Below are 20,394 nucleotides of genomic sequence, written 5' to 3'. Positions count from 1 at the left end.
TTTGAACAGACCAATTATCAGCAATGAAACTGAATCAGTAATCAAAAAACTCCCAAGAAACAAAAGTTCAGGACCAGATGGCTTCACAGGTGAATTCTATCAAACATTTAAAGAAGAGTTAATATCTATTCTTTCTGAACTATTCCCCACCCCCCACAAAGAAGAAGAAGAAGAAGAAGAAGAAGAAGAAGAAGAAGAAGAAGAAGAAGGAGGAGGAGGAAAGATTCCAAATTAATTCTATGAGACCAACATTACTCTGATTACCAAAACTAGATACAGACAACACACACAAAAAGAACTACAGGCCAGTATCTCTGATGAACACAGATGAACATAGACTCCTTAACAAAATATCAGCAAACTAAATCCAACAATACATTAAAAAAATCACTCACCACAATCAAGTGATATTTATTCCTGGGAAGCAAGGGTAGTTCAATATTTGCACATCAATCAATGTGACACATTACATTAGTAAAAGGAAGGATAAAACTTAAATGATCATTTCAAGTCATGATTGAAAACCCTCAACAAACCTCAACATAACGAAGACCATATATGAAAAACCTGCAGCTAACATCACCCTCAGCTTTTCCCCTAAGGTCAGGTACAAAACAAGAACATCATTCTCATGTTTATTCTACATAGTACTAGAAGTCCTAGCCACAGCAATCAGACAACAAAAAGAAATAAAAGGCATCCAAATCGGTAAGGAAGAAGTAAAACTTACACTATTTGCAGATGACATGATACTATCTATATACAGAAAACCTCAAAGACTCCACCAAAAAACTGCTAGAAATGATAAACAAATTCAGTAAAGCCACAGGGTACAAAATCAATGTACAGAAATTTGTATTGTATTTCTACATACCAAGAAGGAACCAGCAGAAAGAGAAATTAAAAATCCCATTTACAACTGCACCAAAAATAGTAAGATACTCAGGAATAAACCTACCCAAAGAGGTAAAACACCCCTACTCTGAAAACTATAAAGGAACTGAAGAAATGAAAGAAACTGAAGACGACACAAAGAAATGGGAAGACATTCCATGCTCATGGTTGCAAGAACAAATATTGTTACATGTCTATACTACCCAAAGTAATTTACATATTTAATGCAGTCCCTATCAAAATATCAACAGCATTTTTCACAGAACTAGAACAAACAATCCTAAAATTTGTATGGAAACACAGAAGACCCCAAATAGCCAAAGCAATCATGGAAAAGAAGAGTAAAGGTGGAGGCATCACAATTCTAGACTCCAAGTTATATTACTAAGCTGTACTAATCAAAACAGCATGGCACTGGCGCGCACACACACACACACACACACACACACACACACACACACAAAGACACATAGATCAACGGAACAGAAGACCCAAAAATAAACCCACAATTATATCGTCAATTAATCTTCAACAAAGCAGGAAAGAATATGCAGTGGGAAAAAGACAGTCTCTCCAAGAAATGGTGTTGGGAAACTGGACAACCACATGCAAAAGAATGAAACAGGGCCACTTTCTTACACTATACACAAAAATAAACTCAAAATGTATTAAAGACCTAAAACCATAAAAATCTTACAAGAGAACACAGACAGTAACTTCTTTCACATCAGGCATAGCAATTCTTTTTTTTTTTTTTTTTTTTTTTTAAGATATGCCTCCTGAGGCAAGGAAAACAAAACCAAAAATAAACTCTTGGGACTACATCAAAATAAAAAGCTTCCACACGGTAAAGGAAACTATCAACAAAACTAAAAGGCAACCTACACAATGGGAGAAAATATTTGCAAGTGGCATATCTGATCAAGGGTTAGTATCAAAAATATATAAAGAACTTAGAAAAACTTCAAACCCAAAACCAAACACTCCAATCAAAAAATGGAGAGAAGACATGAACAGACATTTCTCCAAAAAAGACATACAGATGGCCAACAGACACATGAAAAGATGCTCACCATCACCTACCATCAGGGAAATGCAAATCAAAGCCACATTGAGGTACCAACTTAAACCTGTCAGAATAGCTGAAATCAACAATACTGGAATCAACAGGTGTTGGCAAGGATGTAGAGAAAAAGGAACACTCATGCGCTTGTTGGTGGGAATGCAAACTGGTGCAGCCGATGTGGAAAACAGTATAGAGGTTCCTCAAAGTGTTAAAAATAGAAATACCCTATGATCCTGCCATCACACTACTGCATACCCAAAGCATACAAAACACTAATTCAAAGAGATACATGCACCCCAAACTTTATTGCAGCATTATTTACAATAGCCAAATTATGGAAGCAGCCTAGTGCCCCTTGATTGATGAATGAATAAAGATGATGTGGTGTGTGTGTGTGTGTGTATTGCGTGTATATATATATATATATATATATTGCATGTATATGTGTGTGTATACAATGAGATATTATTCAGCCATAAAAAAGAATGAAATCTTGCCCTTTGCAATAACATAGAAGGAGCCTGAGAGTATAATGCTAAGCAAAATAGGTCAGTCAGAAAAAGACAAATACCATATGATTCCACTCATATGTGGAATTTAAGAAACAAATGAGCAAAGGGAAAAAAGAGAGAGACAAACCAAGAAACAGACTCTTAATTATAGACAACAAACTGATGGTTCCCACAGAGGAGGGGTGCTGGGTGAAACAGGTGATGGGGATTAAGGAGTACACCTACCATGATGAGCACTTAATGATGTATGGAATTGCTGAATCACTATATTGTACACCTGAAACCACTATAATACTATAAATTAATTAACTGGAATTAAAATAAAAACTTAAAAAAAAAGAACAAGGAAAATCTGAGAAATAATTACAGACAAGAGGAGCCTAAGGAGACATGACAACTGAATGTACTGTGGTATTCTGGATACGATCCTGGAAAAGAAAAGGGATAATGGGTAAAAACTAAGGAAATCTGAATAAAGCACGAACTTTAGTTAATAATGTTTCAGTATCAGTTCCTTAACTGGAACAAAATATCATACAAATATTAAGCCAATAATAATGTTTCTGGATGTTATATAATATTATAGATGTAATAAACTGGGTGTGAGATATATGGGAACTCTGTACTATCTTCACAATTTTTCTATATATCTGAAATAAAACCTTACTCAAGAAAATATATCTATAAAAATTAACATACCAAACAACATACCAAAATATATGCAATGAAGCTTAGAGGGAAATTTATTAAATTCCTATATTAAAAAAGGAGTATCTCAAATCAGTAACTAACCTTCCACCATAAGCTAAAATTTCTTTGGTTAACTCCCACTTGGGTATTTTAATTCTCTACCAAGTGAAATAATATACAATTGATTTCTAAATAATATCTGTAAGAAACTAGAAGAAAAAGAAGAGCAAACTAAAACTAAAGCAAGCAGTAGGAAGGAATTAATATAGAGAGGAAATAAATGAAATGGAGAATAGAAAAATAGAAAATCAATAAAACTGAATGTTGGTTCTTTAGAAAGATCACTAAAATTGATAAACCTTTAGTCAGACCAAGAAAAAAAGACTGCAATTAGTAAAAGCAGAAACAAAATGAGGCATTACGACAGATTTTACAGAACTAAAAAGAATTTTAAGAGAATACTATACACAACTGTTATCCAACAAATTGGATTAAGTTATGAAACAAATTCCTAGAAAGACACAAACTGACTGAAGAAGAAATAGGTTAACTGGAACAGACCTATAAGGAAAGAGATGGAATTCCTAATATAAAAACTTCAAGAAAGAAAAATCCTGACCAATGGCTTCAGTGGTGAATTCTAACAAACACTGAAATAAGAATTAATACCAAACCTCAAACTCTTCAGAAAAACAGAAGAAGGAATGCTTCCTAACTCAGGAAGTCAGTATTACACGGATTCCAAACCAAAGAGATCACAAGAAAATCAAAGAACACTATCTGCTACAAATAGAGATGAAAAAATCCTCAACAAAATACCAGCAAACCAAATCCAGCAACACATAAAAATAATTATATACCACAATCAAGTGGGATAATTTATCCCAAGAATGCAAGGTTGATTTTAACATATCAATAAAGAACAAAAATCACATGATCTCAGTACATGCAGAAAAAGCATTTGACAGAATCAAATACTCTTTTAAGAAAAAAAAACACTCCACAAAATTAGGAACAGAAGGGAACTTCCTCAATTTGACAAAAAGCATCTATAAAAATAACATCGTATTTAACAGAAAAAGACTGAAAGCTTTCCCATTCCCTGTTAGGTCATGAATAAAACAAGGATGTGCACTCTCACCACTTTTATTCAACAATAAGCTAGAGGTCTAGCCAAGGCAAATATGCCAGAAAAACAAATAAAAAGCATCCAGCCTGGAACAGAAGAAGTAAAGTTTGCAAATGACATGATCTTGCATGTATAAAATTCTAAGGAATCTAATAAAACACTATTAGAACTAAAATGAGTTCAACATTGTGGGAGGATATAAGCTCAATTTACAAAATTAAATTCTATTCCTATACACTAGCAACAAACAATCTGAAAATGAAATTAAGAAAACAATTCTACTTAGGAATTGCATGAACCAGCATTAAATACCTAGGAATAAATTAAACAAAGTATAAGACTTATGCACTGAAAACTATAAAACTGCTGAATGAAACTGAAGAAAATCTAAATGAAAAGACACCCCATGTTCATGGATGGTAAGACTTGCTAGTGTTGGCCTAAAATATTTCCCAAATTGATCTATGTATTCAATGCAGTCCCTGTCAAAACCCTAGATGGTTTTGTTTGTTTGTTTTGCGGAAATTTAACAAGCTAACTTTAAAATTCATATGGAAATGTAAGGGTCACAGAACAGCCCAAAAAATCTTGAAGGAGAAGAACATAGTTGGGAGAGTTTTACTTTCTGACTTCAACTACAAAGGCATGGTAATCAAGACAGTGTGGTATGGACATAAGGAAATACAGATCAATGGAATAAAACTGAAAATCCAGAAATAAACTTGCACATTTATGACTGATTTTTGACAACAGTGACAAAACAATTCAACGAGGAAAGTGGAATTCAACAAATGGCAAGGGGAAAACTGGATATCCACAGCAAAAGAATGAATTTGGACCCCTACCTCCCAAAAACGAGTTAAAAATGGATCATATACCTAAATGCCTTAAACTTATCATAAGCCTTAAAATTACATAACTCCTAAAAGAAAATACAGGAGTAAATCATATCACCCTGAGCTCTTCAATGGTGTCTTAGATACAACACCAAAAGCACAAAAGATAAAACAAAAAAATATATATAAATTGGGCTTTATGAAAATGAAAACCTATGTTGTAAATGATACCTTTAAGAAAGTGAAATGACAACAAGAGAACAGGAGAAAATACTTGTGAATCATTACGTGACAAGGGACTTGTAAGCCAGAACATATAAAGAACTCTTAGAATTCAATAATACAAAGACAATCCAATTTAAAAATGGGCAAAGAATCTGAATAGACATTTCTCCAAATGGCTTCCTCTCTCCCTCCCATAACCCATCACTGCCACTCTCTAGATAGAACCATTCTTGTAGACAACACTCAGTCAGAGGCTTGGCTGGGCAATGTCTCCAGAGCTAAAGACTTTGCCACCCTCCCTTCAGAAAGCTTACCTTAATAACGTTAAGCAGTGAAACAGCAGAATAGGAGTTAAAGTTATAAAACGCCCGGGGTACGGGAAGACTACAGCAAATAGCTACTGAATGCTCCCTGTGTTTCAGGCAAAGTGTGAGGTACATCAATACCACTTTTATTTACTTCAGCAGTAGGTAGTTATTACTATACTTACTCTGACATTTAATAAATATTTATTAGGTACCTGGCTGTGTTCCAGATGCTGGTCATATTGTAGTGAACAAGAAAGACAAAAAGATTTTTTAAAAAATCTTAATTATAAAACTTACAAACAGGGGCGCCTGGGTGGCGCAGTCGGTTAAGCGTCCGACTTCAGCCAGGTCACAATCTCGCGGTCCGTGAGTTCGAGCCCCGCGTCAGGCTCTGGGCTGATAGCTCAGAGCCTGGAGCCTGTTTCCGATTCTGCGTCTCCCTCTCTCTCTGCCCCTCCCCTGTTCATGCTCTGTTTCTCTCTGTCCCAAAAATAAATAAACGTTGAAAAAAAAATTAAAAAAAAAAAAAACAAACTTACAAACAAAATAAGATAAATGAGTAAAACCTAAAGAATGTTAACTGGTGATAAGTGCTATGAAGAAAAAGAAAGCAGGAAATGATGAGAAGGGAATGTTGGGGGGGGAGGAAGCAGTTTATAGAACTACCCTTTGAGCAAAGACTTCAAGAAAGGCAGGGAGGCACCACGTGCACATCCTTCAAAGAGGATTCTAGGCCCAGATGGTGTCACGTGCCCAAGTCCCAAGGCAAGTACTGGTATATGCAGGAAAGACCAAGAGGCCCAGATAGGAAGAGTGGTAGCAGCTGAGCTGAGATGAGAGGTGGCCTAATCTTGCTACAGGTCATGTAAGGGCCTTCTCTTTGTCATCCTCAGAGAAAGATGGGGAAGCACCAGAGATTTTGAGCAAAGGAAAGTACACAGTGAGAAAAACAATGGCTCAGGACAGAGCCCTGGGCCCCTTTCAAAGGAACTGAGCCAATCACTGATGAAGGCCATCAAAATTCATCCCCTCTCCAAAATCTAAACTAAACACCAGAGGTTCAATTAGCCAGTGTTGGGCCTTAAGTGAAAAAGTGACGGAGAGTCAGGGTTAGGCCAGCTACTTCCCGGCCACGTCCATCTGAACAGAAGGCAGCCTGGAATTTAATACTGGTAGACCCAAAGGGTGGAGCAGAGGCAAGAAGAGACAGCCCCAGAGAAAGGAACCTGCTGTTGATCTCATTATAGGGTGAGGACAGGCATGTATGGGACTCCTGAGTCTTCCAATAAATCTCCTGCCTTAGCCTCTTTGTGTGGGCTTCTCATCCTCATAAATCAAAATCCTTGGCTTAGACAGGGAGCTATGGTTTGTTATCCAGGTACCACACAGGGGACTGAAAAGATTGTTCATGGCTCTAAGTATAACCCAGCTGCAATAAGTCCTGAGGGAAAGGATGGGCTGTATGGAGGGGCAGTTGGGCACCACAGCCTTCTACCCAACCCCAGCTTTCCACAGCTGTTGTTGAGAATATTACACAGTGCCCTTATGTGAAAACATCAGAGATCATCAAGGTGCAATATCAATTACCTCATCTTCTTTTTTAAAATGTGTCAGTATCAATAACAGAGCTTTTAGAATATTCTGCAAGGCTAAAAAATATATTCAGTGATATTTAGTTATTGTTACTCTTCTAAAACAAAGTTAATGAAGCTATGAAATATCTGCTTTGAGTTATAACTCCATTCTGGGTATTTGAAGGTCCTGGAAGCTCTCTTACCACAGGGAGGCTGTAGTTCTGTTCTTCGTGGGCAGCAGGACGAGAGAACTATTGTCCTTCCCCTACCACCCACCTCCTCCTGGGTGGCATGCCAAGACGCCAAGAGAATGCCCAGGAGAAAAGTAGAGATTAATGCATGTCTGTCAACTCTAGACTGAACCTGTTCTAAATGGCTACTTCTAATTCCAAGGGACACAGAGAAGGGAAGAATTATCATACAAGGGTCTTGCCCAGCGCATGCATCTATCTGCCTTCTGCCCACAGGTGTGCAGGCTGACTCTCAGTCACAAGAGAATCAGTCTGCAGTGCTGTGCCCACTATGTGGGACCCCAAAGCTGCTCATCTTTGAACTGTAACTATCAAGACCCCAGTACAAGCTAATCTCCTGCTAAGCCACCAGTTTATCTAACAGGACGAGTGAAGATGTCAGTAGTTACAATTACCAATAAAAATGTACCACTCCTTCAGTACTCTAAAGACATGAACTAACCAATTGTCCCCATGACCCTCTGGGGGAGAACACTTTAGATGTTCTCTCAACATCTGGGCTAAACTGGGGAAGCAGCAGGGATTAAGATCTCAGTCCTGTGTCCTCCACAGGACACTAGGCTTCTCCTAACAATCGAGTCAGAGTCAGGTCATAATTTTCGTAGGAATTAAACGTAAAATATGCCCACCACATTCCATCTCAGCAGCTTCAAGATAAATCTTTTTCATGGTATGAAGTTTAGTACTAATCTCATCCATGGTTTCATCTGGTTTTCCTACCCATCTTTTCTCTTCATCGCCATTTCCCTTTTCAACAATTTCAACCCTGTTTCCCTGCAGTTTGTTTTTTAAGAACTTGAAATCCTTTGGAGGAAGAAGGCTAAGCAATAAATATACTTCTCAGATATGACAGAAGAACGTAGAATCATTCTAAATCACCCAGCAATTACTTAATGAATGTCCGTTTTACCCAGTAGGTGGCAAGTTTAGTGAGAGAGTGAACAAACAAATGGATGAACAAATGAATGAATAAACAAACAGGTTTACTGTTGAATTAGCTGAAGGGCACAAAGCTCTTAGTGTGGCAGAGATACAAAAGGTCCTTGGGTGGCCTGCAAACTTTCTATTAGACAATAATCTCTTCTCAGAAACAACAGGGAATGGCATTCTGATCTTCCTCTGGTATGGCTCATTCACAGGCAGAGCTAACTTCTTACCTGAGTTGCACACAACATAAAGGTCAGTGAGAATGGGTTCCACTGTCAAATCTATTTCCCAAATGAGAGCTGACCTAAATAGCCCCTAAAGTTTTAAGAATCTAAGTAAGAATATAGATATTTATCTCTTATTTGAGTCTTAAAGTGCAGATTACCTCCAAGTTGTCTTTGAATATCTTACAGATGCATTATTATCACAAAAATCACAAAAGAGAAGACAGTAATATATAGCAGGCATTCATATAGGATGTATATGTTCTTCATCTCTAATTCATGTCATTAAAACCTTTGTAGGGAATCAACAACAGGAAACCTGGATGTTAGCAGGAAGTGAGTGGCTTTAGTTCTTCTTATTTCTCTTTAGCCCAAGGTTTTACTTACCTGCATTTAACATTTTGACATTTACTGGCTCTGAAGGTGATTTTACCACTGACTTTAGGTGGGGACTGTGGAACAGACTTCACTCCCTCTATTGGGAGATCCATTCTCTACTCTCCCAGAAGAAAAAAAAAAAGACAATCTTGAAGGCAAAGATGTGGTTTCCCTAGGGCACCTGGTGAGATCCCCTGCTTGCACCCCACCCCAGTGGACTACAGAATGGCTGTGTCATCGTGAAGGCACTCACCAGGGTGACAATGGCACATTCAGCCGTCAGCTGAGCAGCACTGAACAGTGTCCGAACAAACCGGTAAATCTGCTTCTGCTCTGGGTTGTGTTTGTCATAATCTGGTGGCACTTCGGATTTCTGGGGAAGGAAATGTTTTCAGATGACTGGCCACCCAATAAAAACAAAAGAGAAATAATTAAACAACATCAGAAGGTGGAGATTACCGAAAGAGGGTGAAGGTTTTCATCAAAAATATCTAAGAGCATCCTTCCATCTGGGTCCCTGGTAGGGAAAATAAAAGAAAATGGAGTTTACTTTCTATAAGAATGTCATTCAAAATAAAATAAAAATATATTTTGATTTAATGTGTTTTAAGAAACTGAAGTCAGTGTTAAATGTAGGAGATGCTATTGGCTACCCATGAGCAATAATTTTTCTTATGTACAATATTTAATCATTTTTGTTTGAGCACTCTATGAAATAAAGTCTATGAAATAAATTAAACCACATTTAATTGAATTAACCTAAGGTAAAAAAAATCTAGACTTTCATTTTCTGAGTTTTCAAATGAACCTAATCTAAGCAAGTGATAAACTTCTTTAAACATCTTTCTGAGCAAAGGCTGATGGATATGCTTAAACCATTACTATGTTGTAGTTGATAGGAAAGAAGTTCAAGGGCAAAAATGAACATTCAGTGTGTCCTAGAAACTAATTTGAAGTTTTCACAACATGCAACTTAAACACTTTGTTAATTAAGAGTTTCAAAATTTTACATTGAAAAACAAGAGGTGACATGTAGAAAAGCTTAATTCAGTAACCTATAAACCTATAAAAGAATGGCTCGTTGTTACCAGGGCCAGTAAATGCCATTTAAAGTGATGGCTTTCCCTGTAGGCACAGTGCTTTGAGTGGGGCTCTGTAGACACCAACCATACTTCACCAGCAACAGCTCTACTTTCATCTGTTTTATGTCACTTGCCTTCGGCCTAAAAACTATTCTTTAAAAAGCAAATTTGGAAACCATTGCTTTTAGTAACATCATATAATTTCCACAGTCTGTGCTTCCAATGCTGATTAGGCTTGTGAATATCAGAAGGGTACAGACCTGTCCCTAACATATACCCTTTGTAGCAAACACTATAATTTCTGCTCTACAAATTTACTGTCTGTATAAAAATAAAACAGAAAGAAAGAGCTTAACAGAACAACTCTGTTTTCATTACTATGTTTACACAACAGAAATTATTTTTAAAGCTTTGGGCATTCATAGCTGTGCTCATTTTCACTAGCCTACAGGAAGACAGGCAACAAAGATTTAGATAAGCCTAAGTAAAAGAAAGGTTCAACTAGGCAGGACCTGCTAACAGGGTCTGAAAACATAAAGACAGCTCCTTCTGGGTGCACCCAGTTACACTTCTTTTATAACGACCAGGCTAGTAAGAATCAGTTGGTCCCTCATCTCACTAACAGCCTCTGCAAAGATCTTCAAGGGGCTGTGTGACAAAGCCTGGCCCTGCATCCCATTTCCTTGGGCAGTTCACTCCTGTTCAATATTTCTGATGAATGAGAGACCCTAAAAAGCTATTCAGCATTCTAGAGAAATATTCACCAGAAGTAACTTTAAAAATGAAAATATAGGATCAAAAATATAAAATAAGGAATAAGAATTTAAGCTAAAATGACTGGGAAAAAAACTGACTCCTCTGAGAAAATGGATTTTCCTCTCACTTTTATTGAAAGCTATGTATCCCAGCTGAGCAGCACCCTCTCAATCAAGCTACTGGATCTTCACCAGTTCCAGAGGTTAGCCCAATATGATTTATCAGGAAAAAGTCTGCATAGTCATGCCACCTCTTTCCAAAGGCCTTCAGGTTACAATCTGTGGACTTATCATGCCTGTTCACAAACGCTCGCTTTTTTTAGTTGGATTTTCCACTTCTACTCACTAACTTTTGTTCCATTTTATCACCATTACCCCAGTAGATTATACGATTTAAGGTCTCAGTATATTGCTTAGGTTCAATCCCCAATTCCCCAATTTATTAGCTTTGCACTCTTAAGCAAATTATTTCTCTGTGCCTTAGTTTCTTTACTAAGATAAATGGAGATAATATCAGTATCACCTCATGGAACTGTTTTATAAACTAAATGAGATAATGCATATAAATAGCAACCAGGGTAGCCAGAGTAAATGCTTAATAAAGATGGTTCTTATTACTGTCAGTTGTGGCTACAAATTAACTTTGAGATGCACAACAGTCTAAGAACTGAGAAATCACTTACAGAGAGATGCTAATGCAAAAGTGGTTTGAGAACACATTCAAGTTTCACTAGTGGTATTATAGTGTTATGTAAGACTTAAATGTTTAAAAGTCTGAACTGTTATCTTAGAAACAGGCAGCAAGACCAAATCTGTACTTTCACTGATAAGTTATTCTGGGCAAGGTTCAAAGTTCCACTATGCTCCATATTCTAAGTTCTTACATCCAAAATTCTCAAGCACCAGAAAGAACTTGGAGTCACAATTACAATACTGAAAAAGGTCACTGTAGAGAACACCTTTCCAAGTGTTTGCTTCCAGGTATTTGTGTTTTCCCATAACATTGTTCATTCATTAGACGCTCTGTCATGAAAGCTCCACTTCTCTGACTTACCACAACTCTCCAATGTCCCCCTTGTAAAGCAGACTGACGATGATGTGGCTCCCCTCACTGAGAGCCATGCTAACCATGAGGTGGCTGTGCTTGTTCCCAGAATTGGTTCACACCAGTTGTACTTGTTATATTCATGTAACATATGACAATGTTAAATATCAATCAATGAAATATGACTGCAATGAGAGTGGCTTTGTTCTTATGAAAATAAAGAAGGAATGCTTTGGAAACACCCAATAAAAAGTTATCACTAAAAATAAATTTGTTGTAGATTATGTGTGGTCATAACCTGAAAGATTCTACACTCAAATTATTTTAGAAATGTCTTAAGTTTTGTCACTATTGACTTAAAAAAATATGGAAAGGATGAATTACAGGTGTGGCTTATAAAATAAAGTCACTTTGGTACTCTAACCAACGCCCCAGACTCAAAGCAAAAGTTTTGACGCTGCATAAAAATATGGCAATGAATGTACTTTTTACACATTTTATGTTGAGATAAGATGTTTAAAGTAAATTTTTAGAATGATTTTTCTATGATTTCCTGTTAACTTTAAATTAACTAAATTGTCTCCAGATTCACTTATATCAGAGAGAAGGATTCTACTACATTAAAATAGTTTATATCTAAATTTACACCATAATTTATTATACTGATTTAAAACTATAAGCATTTTTTTCTCATGTTGAAGTTGCACATAGTAAATTTTTAAAATAATTTTTATAAAAGAATGTTTAAACAAATTATACAGGAAATCAAGAGTGAAGAGGAAAGCTGAGCATTATCAAGATGTGTTCTGTTTTGCTGACTTCAAACACAAGCACCCATTTGGTTTCCTCTGATTGAGAAGCAGTTTGGCACTTACCTGGGAAGTTTTGGTAAATTGTACTAACTCTAGAAATTCCAAGAAAACATGACTAGAGAATATAAAGGCTGAAGCAAGTAGACATAATAGGGAAAAAAAGAGAGAAAAAACATAGTAGGAGATAACGTGTAACGTTTTTAGCACAAAATTAATCATCCACATACCTGTTTTTGATGTGGTAATATATTGCGAGAGCTACACTGTAAAATAAAATGCAGGGTTCAATGTTTCATAAGCATATCCAAAATGTTATATATTACCTGTCTAATCATAAAATATTTAAATTTAAGTAAAAGTCAAACAATCCATCTCAAAAGTCCCAATTAAAGCAGAATGCTGATCAAGAAATCTCTTTAAAAAAAAAAAAAATCATTCTTCAAAGTAAATCAATCTTGTACTCATTTCCAGCAATTATTAAATCTTTTCCAGAAACACCAAAACCTCAAGAGGTATTTAGAAACAAATTCTCTTTCTACTTGAAATTTTTAGCTTTCTTCACTTGTAAAATATAGACACTATGTAAAAACAGGTAGTGCAAATCAAGCACCTTTAGAAATTTCCAACTTATTACCTCCCAGTTTAGAAAATTTTTGGTTTATTTATAACTACCAGAAAAAAGTGAGTATCACCCACAGTGGTTTGCTGTTCTTTTCTCTTACATCAGTAACCTCTTGGCAATCCACCTAACTTATTCATTCACTTGCTAAAATAGTAATATAAATCCTATTTGTAACACTACCTTAAAATTTTTATTTAACATTTTAAAAGATCTGAATTTAATTAAGACACTCCCTTCTCCCGAATATTTTTTTTTCAAATAATGCTTTTCTGATTAAAAAGACGTTATATTCATATTGTAGAACTTCTGGGAAATATAGGAAGTGTAAAAAAAAAAAAAAAAAAAAGTAAACCCTTTGCCCAAAGAAGACTACTTGAGATATGCAGATATCTATTTCTGTCTCTCAATTATATGTGTAAATAGGTTTACATCCTACTTTTGTCCTCATTAATATTTTTCTTACCATTAAAGTACGCTTTAAAAACAGGACTTTAAATGGCTGATTATATTCCATTTATATAGTTACTGAATAATTTATTAACTATCCCCCTACTATTGAACATTTAAGTTGGTTCTAATATTTCGTAATTATAATTAACACCATACTGATATTTTCAGAGACAAGTATTTGTGCAACCTATGACTATATTATTTCCATAAGAAAACATTCTGTAATGTGAATTACTCAATCTAAAGTCGTTAATAACTGAAGGCTCTCCACATAAACTGACAAGTATTTTTGCAGAAAAAAAAATGTACCAGTGTATTTCCCCATCAGTGTCTGTTTTAACCCTTACACTTGCTGACACTCACCTTGAATATTCTGAAAAAATGTTCTCCAACGTAAAGTGTACTTGTTTTCAATTTGGGTTTCTCTGATCACCTATGAAGTTGGTGGGGTTATTCATGTTAACTGGCCACTTTTTTTTTTTAAATTTCCTTTTTTGTAAGCTGTCAAGATCATTCCACTACTTTTTGTTTTACTTTAAAGTTTATTGAGGAGACCAAAATTTATTTTTTAAGCTTCTAAGAATATCACTAACTGACTGCATCAGATTGTGTTCTGGGTACTTGGAGCACAGAAACTGCCATCCAGGCACGACACGGAGGGAGGTAGAGGGCTCAGTCCTAAACACAGCTGACTCAGCGTTGGATTCCAAATAGCTCAGTGGCTTACCTATGACTTCCTATGACAATAGACAAGAAATCTCTAGTCTTCCAAATGTCTCTCCAGACCTATTCCTTCAAAATGATTTTTGAAAAACATTATTCAGATAAATGTTAAAAGTCCTCATGAGCAAATGGCAATATATTCTCTTTCTCCTAACATATTCAAGAGCATCTAAGCTGATGAAGGAATTGTAACTTGGGTGAAAGGACTTCAGAATCAAATAATAATAATAATAATAATAATAATAGTAATAATACTGTTTTCAAGCATACATTAACAGCATACATTAACATTGATATGAAAAGCAGCAGATGTTATTGACTCTATTTCACAAATGAGAAAAATTCAGGTTCAGATACTGGATACCAGGATTTCTGACTAGTATAATGATTTTGTGCCCTTTAGTTCTAACACGTTGCCTCTAGGGAAAAGGATGAAATTATCATTTAATTTGTTTAACAGTCATACTGTGTGACTGCTTTCTAATCTAATGTCAGATTTAGATTGACGTTTCATATGATTGGGTTTGGTGCAGTGACTAGTTTAGTCACTTTGATTGCTTGCAAAAGATAATGGTTCTTGCCTCTTCTGTGTGGAGTGTGACATAGGAAAAATATCCCCGGACTAAGTCAGAATAAGCTGAGTGTAAAACCTGGATCCTTCATTTATTACAGTTCATTCATCTCTCAGAGCCTACATTTCCCCATCTATAAAATTAGGACAATTCAACCTACGTCACAAAGATGTTATTATAACCAAATGAAATATACAAAAGGATTATTTCAAATACAAAAATCCAAAACAAAAGACATTATTATCATGGTTACTCCCCTATCAGTAATTTCATCTCAAGCATCTCATAATTTGCTTCTGCAAACTGAGTTAAAATCTTCAGGGCCCCAAGGTCACTATCTTCCAAATCTCCTGAGCTGACTGCAAGACTGGACATTATCATGACCTTACGCCTCCATGAAAAATAGAGCCACACTGTAGGACAAATTCCACTTGAGGTTATATCCCCAAAAATTAAGAAAACCAAGCTCAGAATTCACATACAGTACAGGTCCATAGGCCAGTTTAGTCAGTCATCTTGGAAGAAGTGATTGCTGGGGGCAAAGGGCAGTCAGTGGAAAACTGCATCAGTCCCACACTTTAGGCTTCAGAGACCTACTCAGTTCTGATACATACTCAGAAAATGGTGAGGTCTCACCAAAGATGGGCTAGACCCAAACCAGAAGTACGTTTGGATCAAAGGGTTTGCTCAACTGCTTTTGCCACATAGCTTGGAATAAAGAAATACTATTTTCTTGACCAAGAAAGCAAAACAGATTTGTGACTGTTGGCCCTGTACTTGTAGGAGCCTAGAGCTAATACAGCAAAGCATGTGACAAGCCTAAAACCTTTGAAGACCAAGAGGTGGTGGGTTCTGCCAGGGCTGAGGAGCTCCCACCTGCTCCCCACCCTTTCCTTTAATCACCATACCTATGCCCCTCGTAGGGGATTCTGGCTGGGGGGGGCGGGAGGGGAGACAGAGGTCAGCTGCAGAGGTGTGTGTGTCGGAGGGGGCGGGGGGGGATGGCTAGCAAACTCTAAATTCAATACCACAGCTGTTGGCATTTAGGGGAAAGATGGGAAAATTCAAATTGTCAAAACAGAAATCGTGCCTATGAAAAGAATGAGCACAGAATGCTCCCACTTTTACACTTCAACTTTCCATTCAGAACAGCACTCACCCCTCCATGCACTCCTCAACTAGAATTTGTAAATACATGTATTCATTTTGGCAGCCCACAACTTGAAGAAGGGGTTTCTCTTAAAACTTAGGTTAGAAATCGATGTTTAGAATTCAAAGGATTTTCTCAAAGAAACAAGGTCATACTTGGTTTTCAAGAAGGAAGTTCAGCCCAAAGATACTCACCGTGTCCATAATGAAGCTCAACTGTATTAATGGTTTTGGTATTTTTAATGTCTGGGGGGAAGGGACCAAGAAGAGGCCTTGGATTTAGGTAAAGCAGAAAAAGCAGAAAAGGGAAAATAGGGGTTTCATTTTGATAGGTGCAGGATAAGTTTAAGGCACAATTTTAGAACAGGAGGGCATTCAGATTTAGCTTCTTTCTACCCTGCTTTTTGACTCTTCTCTCCCTTCCGAGTACCCCTTTCTCCTTACACCTTCAAAGACCCTGGCTGGAGCTCACCCAGGCCTGCTAACACCCTGAAATATTTTTTTACTTTTTACCTCCTTGATTATAACCCAGCCAAGAGTGAGATGGAGGCATTTACAGGGAAGATTCTGATCGTCCTACTTCAGTTAGGGACCACCCTGCTCTGAGGTCCAAAATACAAACTGTTGTTGTTTATTTTTAATTTTTTTTTTTAACGTTTATTTATTTTTGAGACAGAGAGAGACAGAGCATGAACAGGGGAGGGTCAGAGAGAGAGGGAGACACAGAATCCGAAACAGGCTCCAGGCTCTGAGCTGTCAGCACAGAGCCCGATGCAGGGCTCGAACTCACGGACCATGAGATCATGACCTGAGCCGAAGTCGGACGCTTAACCGACTGAGCCACCCAGGCGCCCCCAAAATACAAACTTTGAAAAAAAGGGGGGGGCACTTTTTAAAATAAATGAACTACTGACTGAAGAACTTTCACATTTAGCTAGTGCAAAGGAAATGTCATTTGGATCAGGGAAGTCATAGTATTCACACTGAATGTTTTGTTTCAACAGTCCACTATTTAACTGGGCCAGCTTTTCAGCTCTTTTTCCTCCATTTATTAGTCTATAATTTAGAAGTTTCAAGGAACTTTGGTGGGGGGACAGGAGAGGAACTGTCTACTTACATCAGGAGTTCTCAACCTTGGCTGCCTACTACAATCTCCTAGGGAGGGTATTAAAAATCCAGATACCAGAACTGTATGGCGAGACATTAAACTGCTGATGTCAACATGTTTTTCAGCTCCCAGGTGACTCCAGGATGTAACCAGGGGTTGGAACCACTGATTTGCACAGCAGCACATTTGTAACTTGGGTGACACTGACATATCAAAGTGCTATCCAGTTTTCCCACTAGGCTCCTAACTGTCTATGTCACAACCAGTGGCAATTTTAAGTTACCCAAGGGTAAAGTGTTGAGCAACTGAGTCGGATCCATTTGTAAATTCCAAGAGCTCTTGTTGGCCCTGAAAGTAAAGGTGCCCTCTGCTCCACTTGGCCTCCCTTCCTGTTGAAGAGGATCCCAGGATTAAAGAGAAGTTAGCAGCTTCTGTTCTGGGCTCTCTGGAACTTGTGCAGATGCTGAGAGCCACATGGTATACAGATCTTCAGGGCTTTCCACTCCTCTCCACAACCACTAGTGATTTACTCCAGAAAATACTTCCAAGAGATACTGTACTTCCTATGTCCTGGCAGTAAGCCGTGGCACAAGTGGCTTAGTGAAGGCCACACACTGTGGAGCTCTGACATGCATACCTCTTCCCAGCTACAATCATGGACTGTGAGTTTTTTTTTTTTTTTTTAAATTTTTTTTTTCAACGTTTATTTATTTTTGGGACAGAGAGAGACAGAGCGTGAATGGGGGAGGGGCAGAGAGAGAGGGAGACACAGAATCGGAAACAGGCTCCAGGCTCTGAGCCATCAGCCCAGAGCCCGACGCGGGGCTCGAACTCACAGACCGCGAGATCGTGACCTGGCTGAAGTCGGACGCTTAACCGACTGCGCCACCCAGGCGCCCCTCATGGACTGTGAGTTTATGCCCACTTGTCATTTATCAGGCCCTTAAAAGCCAAGGTAATAAGGGAAGAAGCTACATTTCTACTTAGATCTTAGAAAACATGCAACCTTTCAGGAGAGAAGGCAGCTTGCCTTGAAGTGGTTCTATCTTCCACCTCTCCCTCCCAGCTGGAGTGGATGCTGTCCACAGAAGACTGCTACAGTCAACACTACCTGACTGAGGCTGTGATTTATTGTCACACATTGATCACACTCAGAATAGGGTTTCTAAGTCTGAAAATGTAAGCCACTGAAATAATACTTCTTATTTAGGAATTAAAACACATCATACACTAAACTGGACTGTTGTTAAATGTGTAATTTCTGAAGCACATATAGAAATAAAATATCCCAGGTTTTTGGCAGTTGAACTGATGACCACAGACCTCAGCACATCAGGTTTTCTGTGACCTCTGTCAAAGGTCTTGATTATCACAATGCTAATGGAAACATAAAAGAAAAAAGTGTTCCTTTCCTCTTATCTTCTATTTTAAAATTAGGAAACTGAACCCCAAAAGGGAAAGGATTTTATCCAAAGACTCCCCTTCCTCCCTTAAACCCCACTTTAAAACAAGGCTACAAAGAGAAGGGTTTTACTAAACCCTCCCTGTTGGTGAGAGACTCAATATCAGAACTCAGATCTCTCGACTCTGGGCAAATACACTTTCACTATCAGGCCTGCTTTCTACTGTAGCCTCAAGTCTTAAAGGGGACCACAGAAGCCCTGCTTTATTTCAAAGGTAAAATATTAGCAGAGTTACTCCAGGATGGCTTTAATAAAAAGTGGGAAGGTAGGAGGTATACACAGAAATCAAATACATGCTTTCACCTATATTTGAAATAATTTTTAAATTTGCTCTTTTATGTAAATGGTAATGTGCACAAATATTTTGAACACCCCACGTTTTAACTACCCAAGTTACTTTTTAAACAGATTTCCTCAAGAGTCAATGGCTTTCTCCAGCCCAATCTTACCACTCTCAGACCCCACAACCAACCAGTTAGCTATCAGGTTAAGTAGAAAAAGCATTCAGTTAAGCAAAAGTGTGTATACCCACCATTTAATTGTATACTTGAGGTTTGGTTGACTGACTGTGCTATCATCTAGGAAAATAGTGGAGCAGGAGCTGTATTTCCTCGCTATTTGTCCTGGAGGATGCTAGAAAACAATGGCAACAAAGAAGGAAAATTAAATGGAGCTCAAAATTCTTCCAAGAAACATCATCACCTTAAACTTGATAGCAGACCATAGAAAAAAAAATGTCTTAGCAAGAAACATTAATACTACCAGCAAGAACAGTACAAAAATACTTTCTTCCTACAATGAAACTCCTTGTTCTTCCACATGTAAAAGTCACCAAAAGCACTGTTAGCCGCCTTCAGTGGGAGTACAGTATTCTCTTGCAATCAAGCATCAAAGAGTGTGTTACAGAGTCCATAAAAATCACCTGCCCTGGCTGTGTAAAAAAAGAAACACACTAATCTTTACATCAGTGAAAGCCTCTAATTAAGGCAACATCCCAGTTTTATGCATCAAGATCAAGGCAAGAGACAATTGTACCCATTTTCTCTATTCTTGAGGTACAGCTGATTTGGAGGCCATGGAAAATGCAACCAATGTAAATTTAGATCTTCTGGTTAATCTGCTTCAATATCAGGAAATGAAGTGATAAAGAATAAAGTATTCTTTTTTTAGGGGCAAAAGATATTTTAAAGGGGACGGTTTCTGATACTTTGGAAAATACAACCAATTGATGACCTTCAGGTGGTTCCTATTCAGTCTTATGACTGATTCTTTCACAAATGTATAAAATATGAGCTCTTCGAAGAACTTCAGAACTGAGAACTACTTCTGAAAGGTATTAGTAAAGAAAACAGAATTTAAATCATATACTGATGACATCTAATTGAATACTAGGTAGATTTTTGGCAATATGATTAGTAGACATTACTCCAGATAATTCTTGTTCAAAAGCAAGTAAGGGAAACAAAAAATCAAATCACCCAAACAAGTTCCCATTTGCCTGGTGCTACGTTGACGGTCCAAGTGGCATTTCCAGCAACCAATACAAATAATCCCTCAGGGATAATAAAATTGTCTGCCTCAACTGCCAAACTGCAACAA

At 37.4% G+C, this 20,394-nt stretch overlaps 1 protein-coding gene across 1 annotated transcript in view; it reads right to left on the bottom strand.

The window, feature by feature from the left end:
* Positions 1-20,394, bottom strand: part of CCNY (cyclin Y) — a 232,513-nt gene that overhangs the window by 22,597 nt on the left and 189,522 nt on the right. The window contains exons 4-7 of the mRNA XM_047067359.1: positions 19,328-19,428; positions 12,936-12,971; positions 9,474-9,531; positions 9,268-9,387 (exon numbers count right to left, since the gene is read on the bottom strand). Of these exons, the coding sequence (XP_046923315.1) occupies positions 9,268-9,387; positions 9,474-9,531; positions 12,936-12,971; positions 19,328-19,428 (315 nt within the window). The remainder of the gene's footprint in view (positions 1-9,267; positions 9,388-9,473; positions 9,532-12,935; positions 12,972-19,327; positions 19,429-20,394) is intronic.

The sequence above is a fragment of the Lynx rufus genome, unplaced genomic scaffold (genome assembly GCF_022079265.1).
Source record: "Lynx rufus isolate CCGP_SWC_20201006 ecotype Redwood Valley unplaced genomic scaffold, mLynRuf1.p SCAF_7, whole genome shotgun sequence".
Classification (NCBI taxonomy): domain Eukaryota; kingdom Metazoa; phylum Chordata; class Mammalia; order Carnivora; family Felidae; genus Lynx; species Lynx rufus.
The sequence above is the reverse complement of the archived record's forward strand: the minus strand, read 5'-3'. Positions and strand labels throughout refer to the sequence as shown.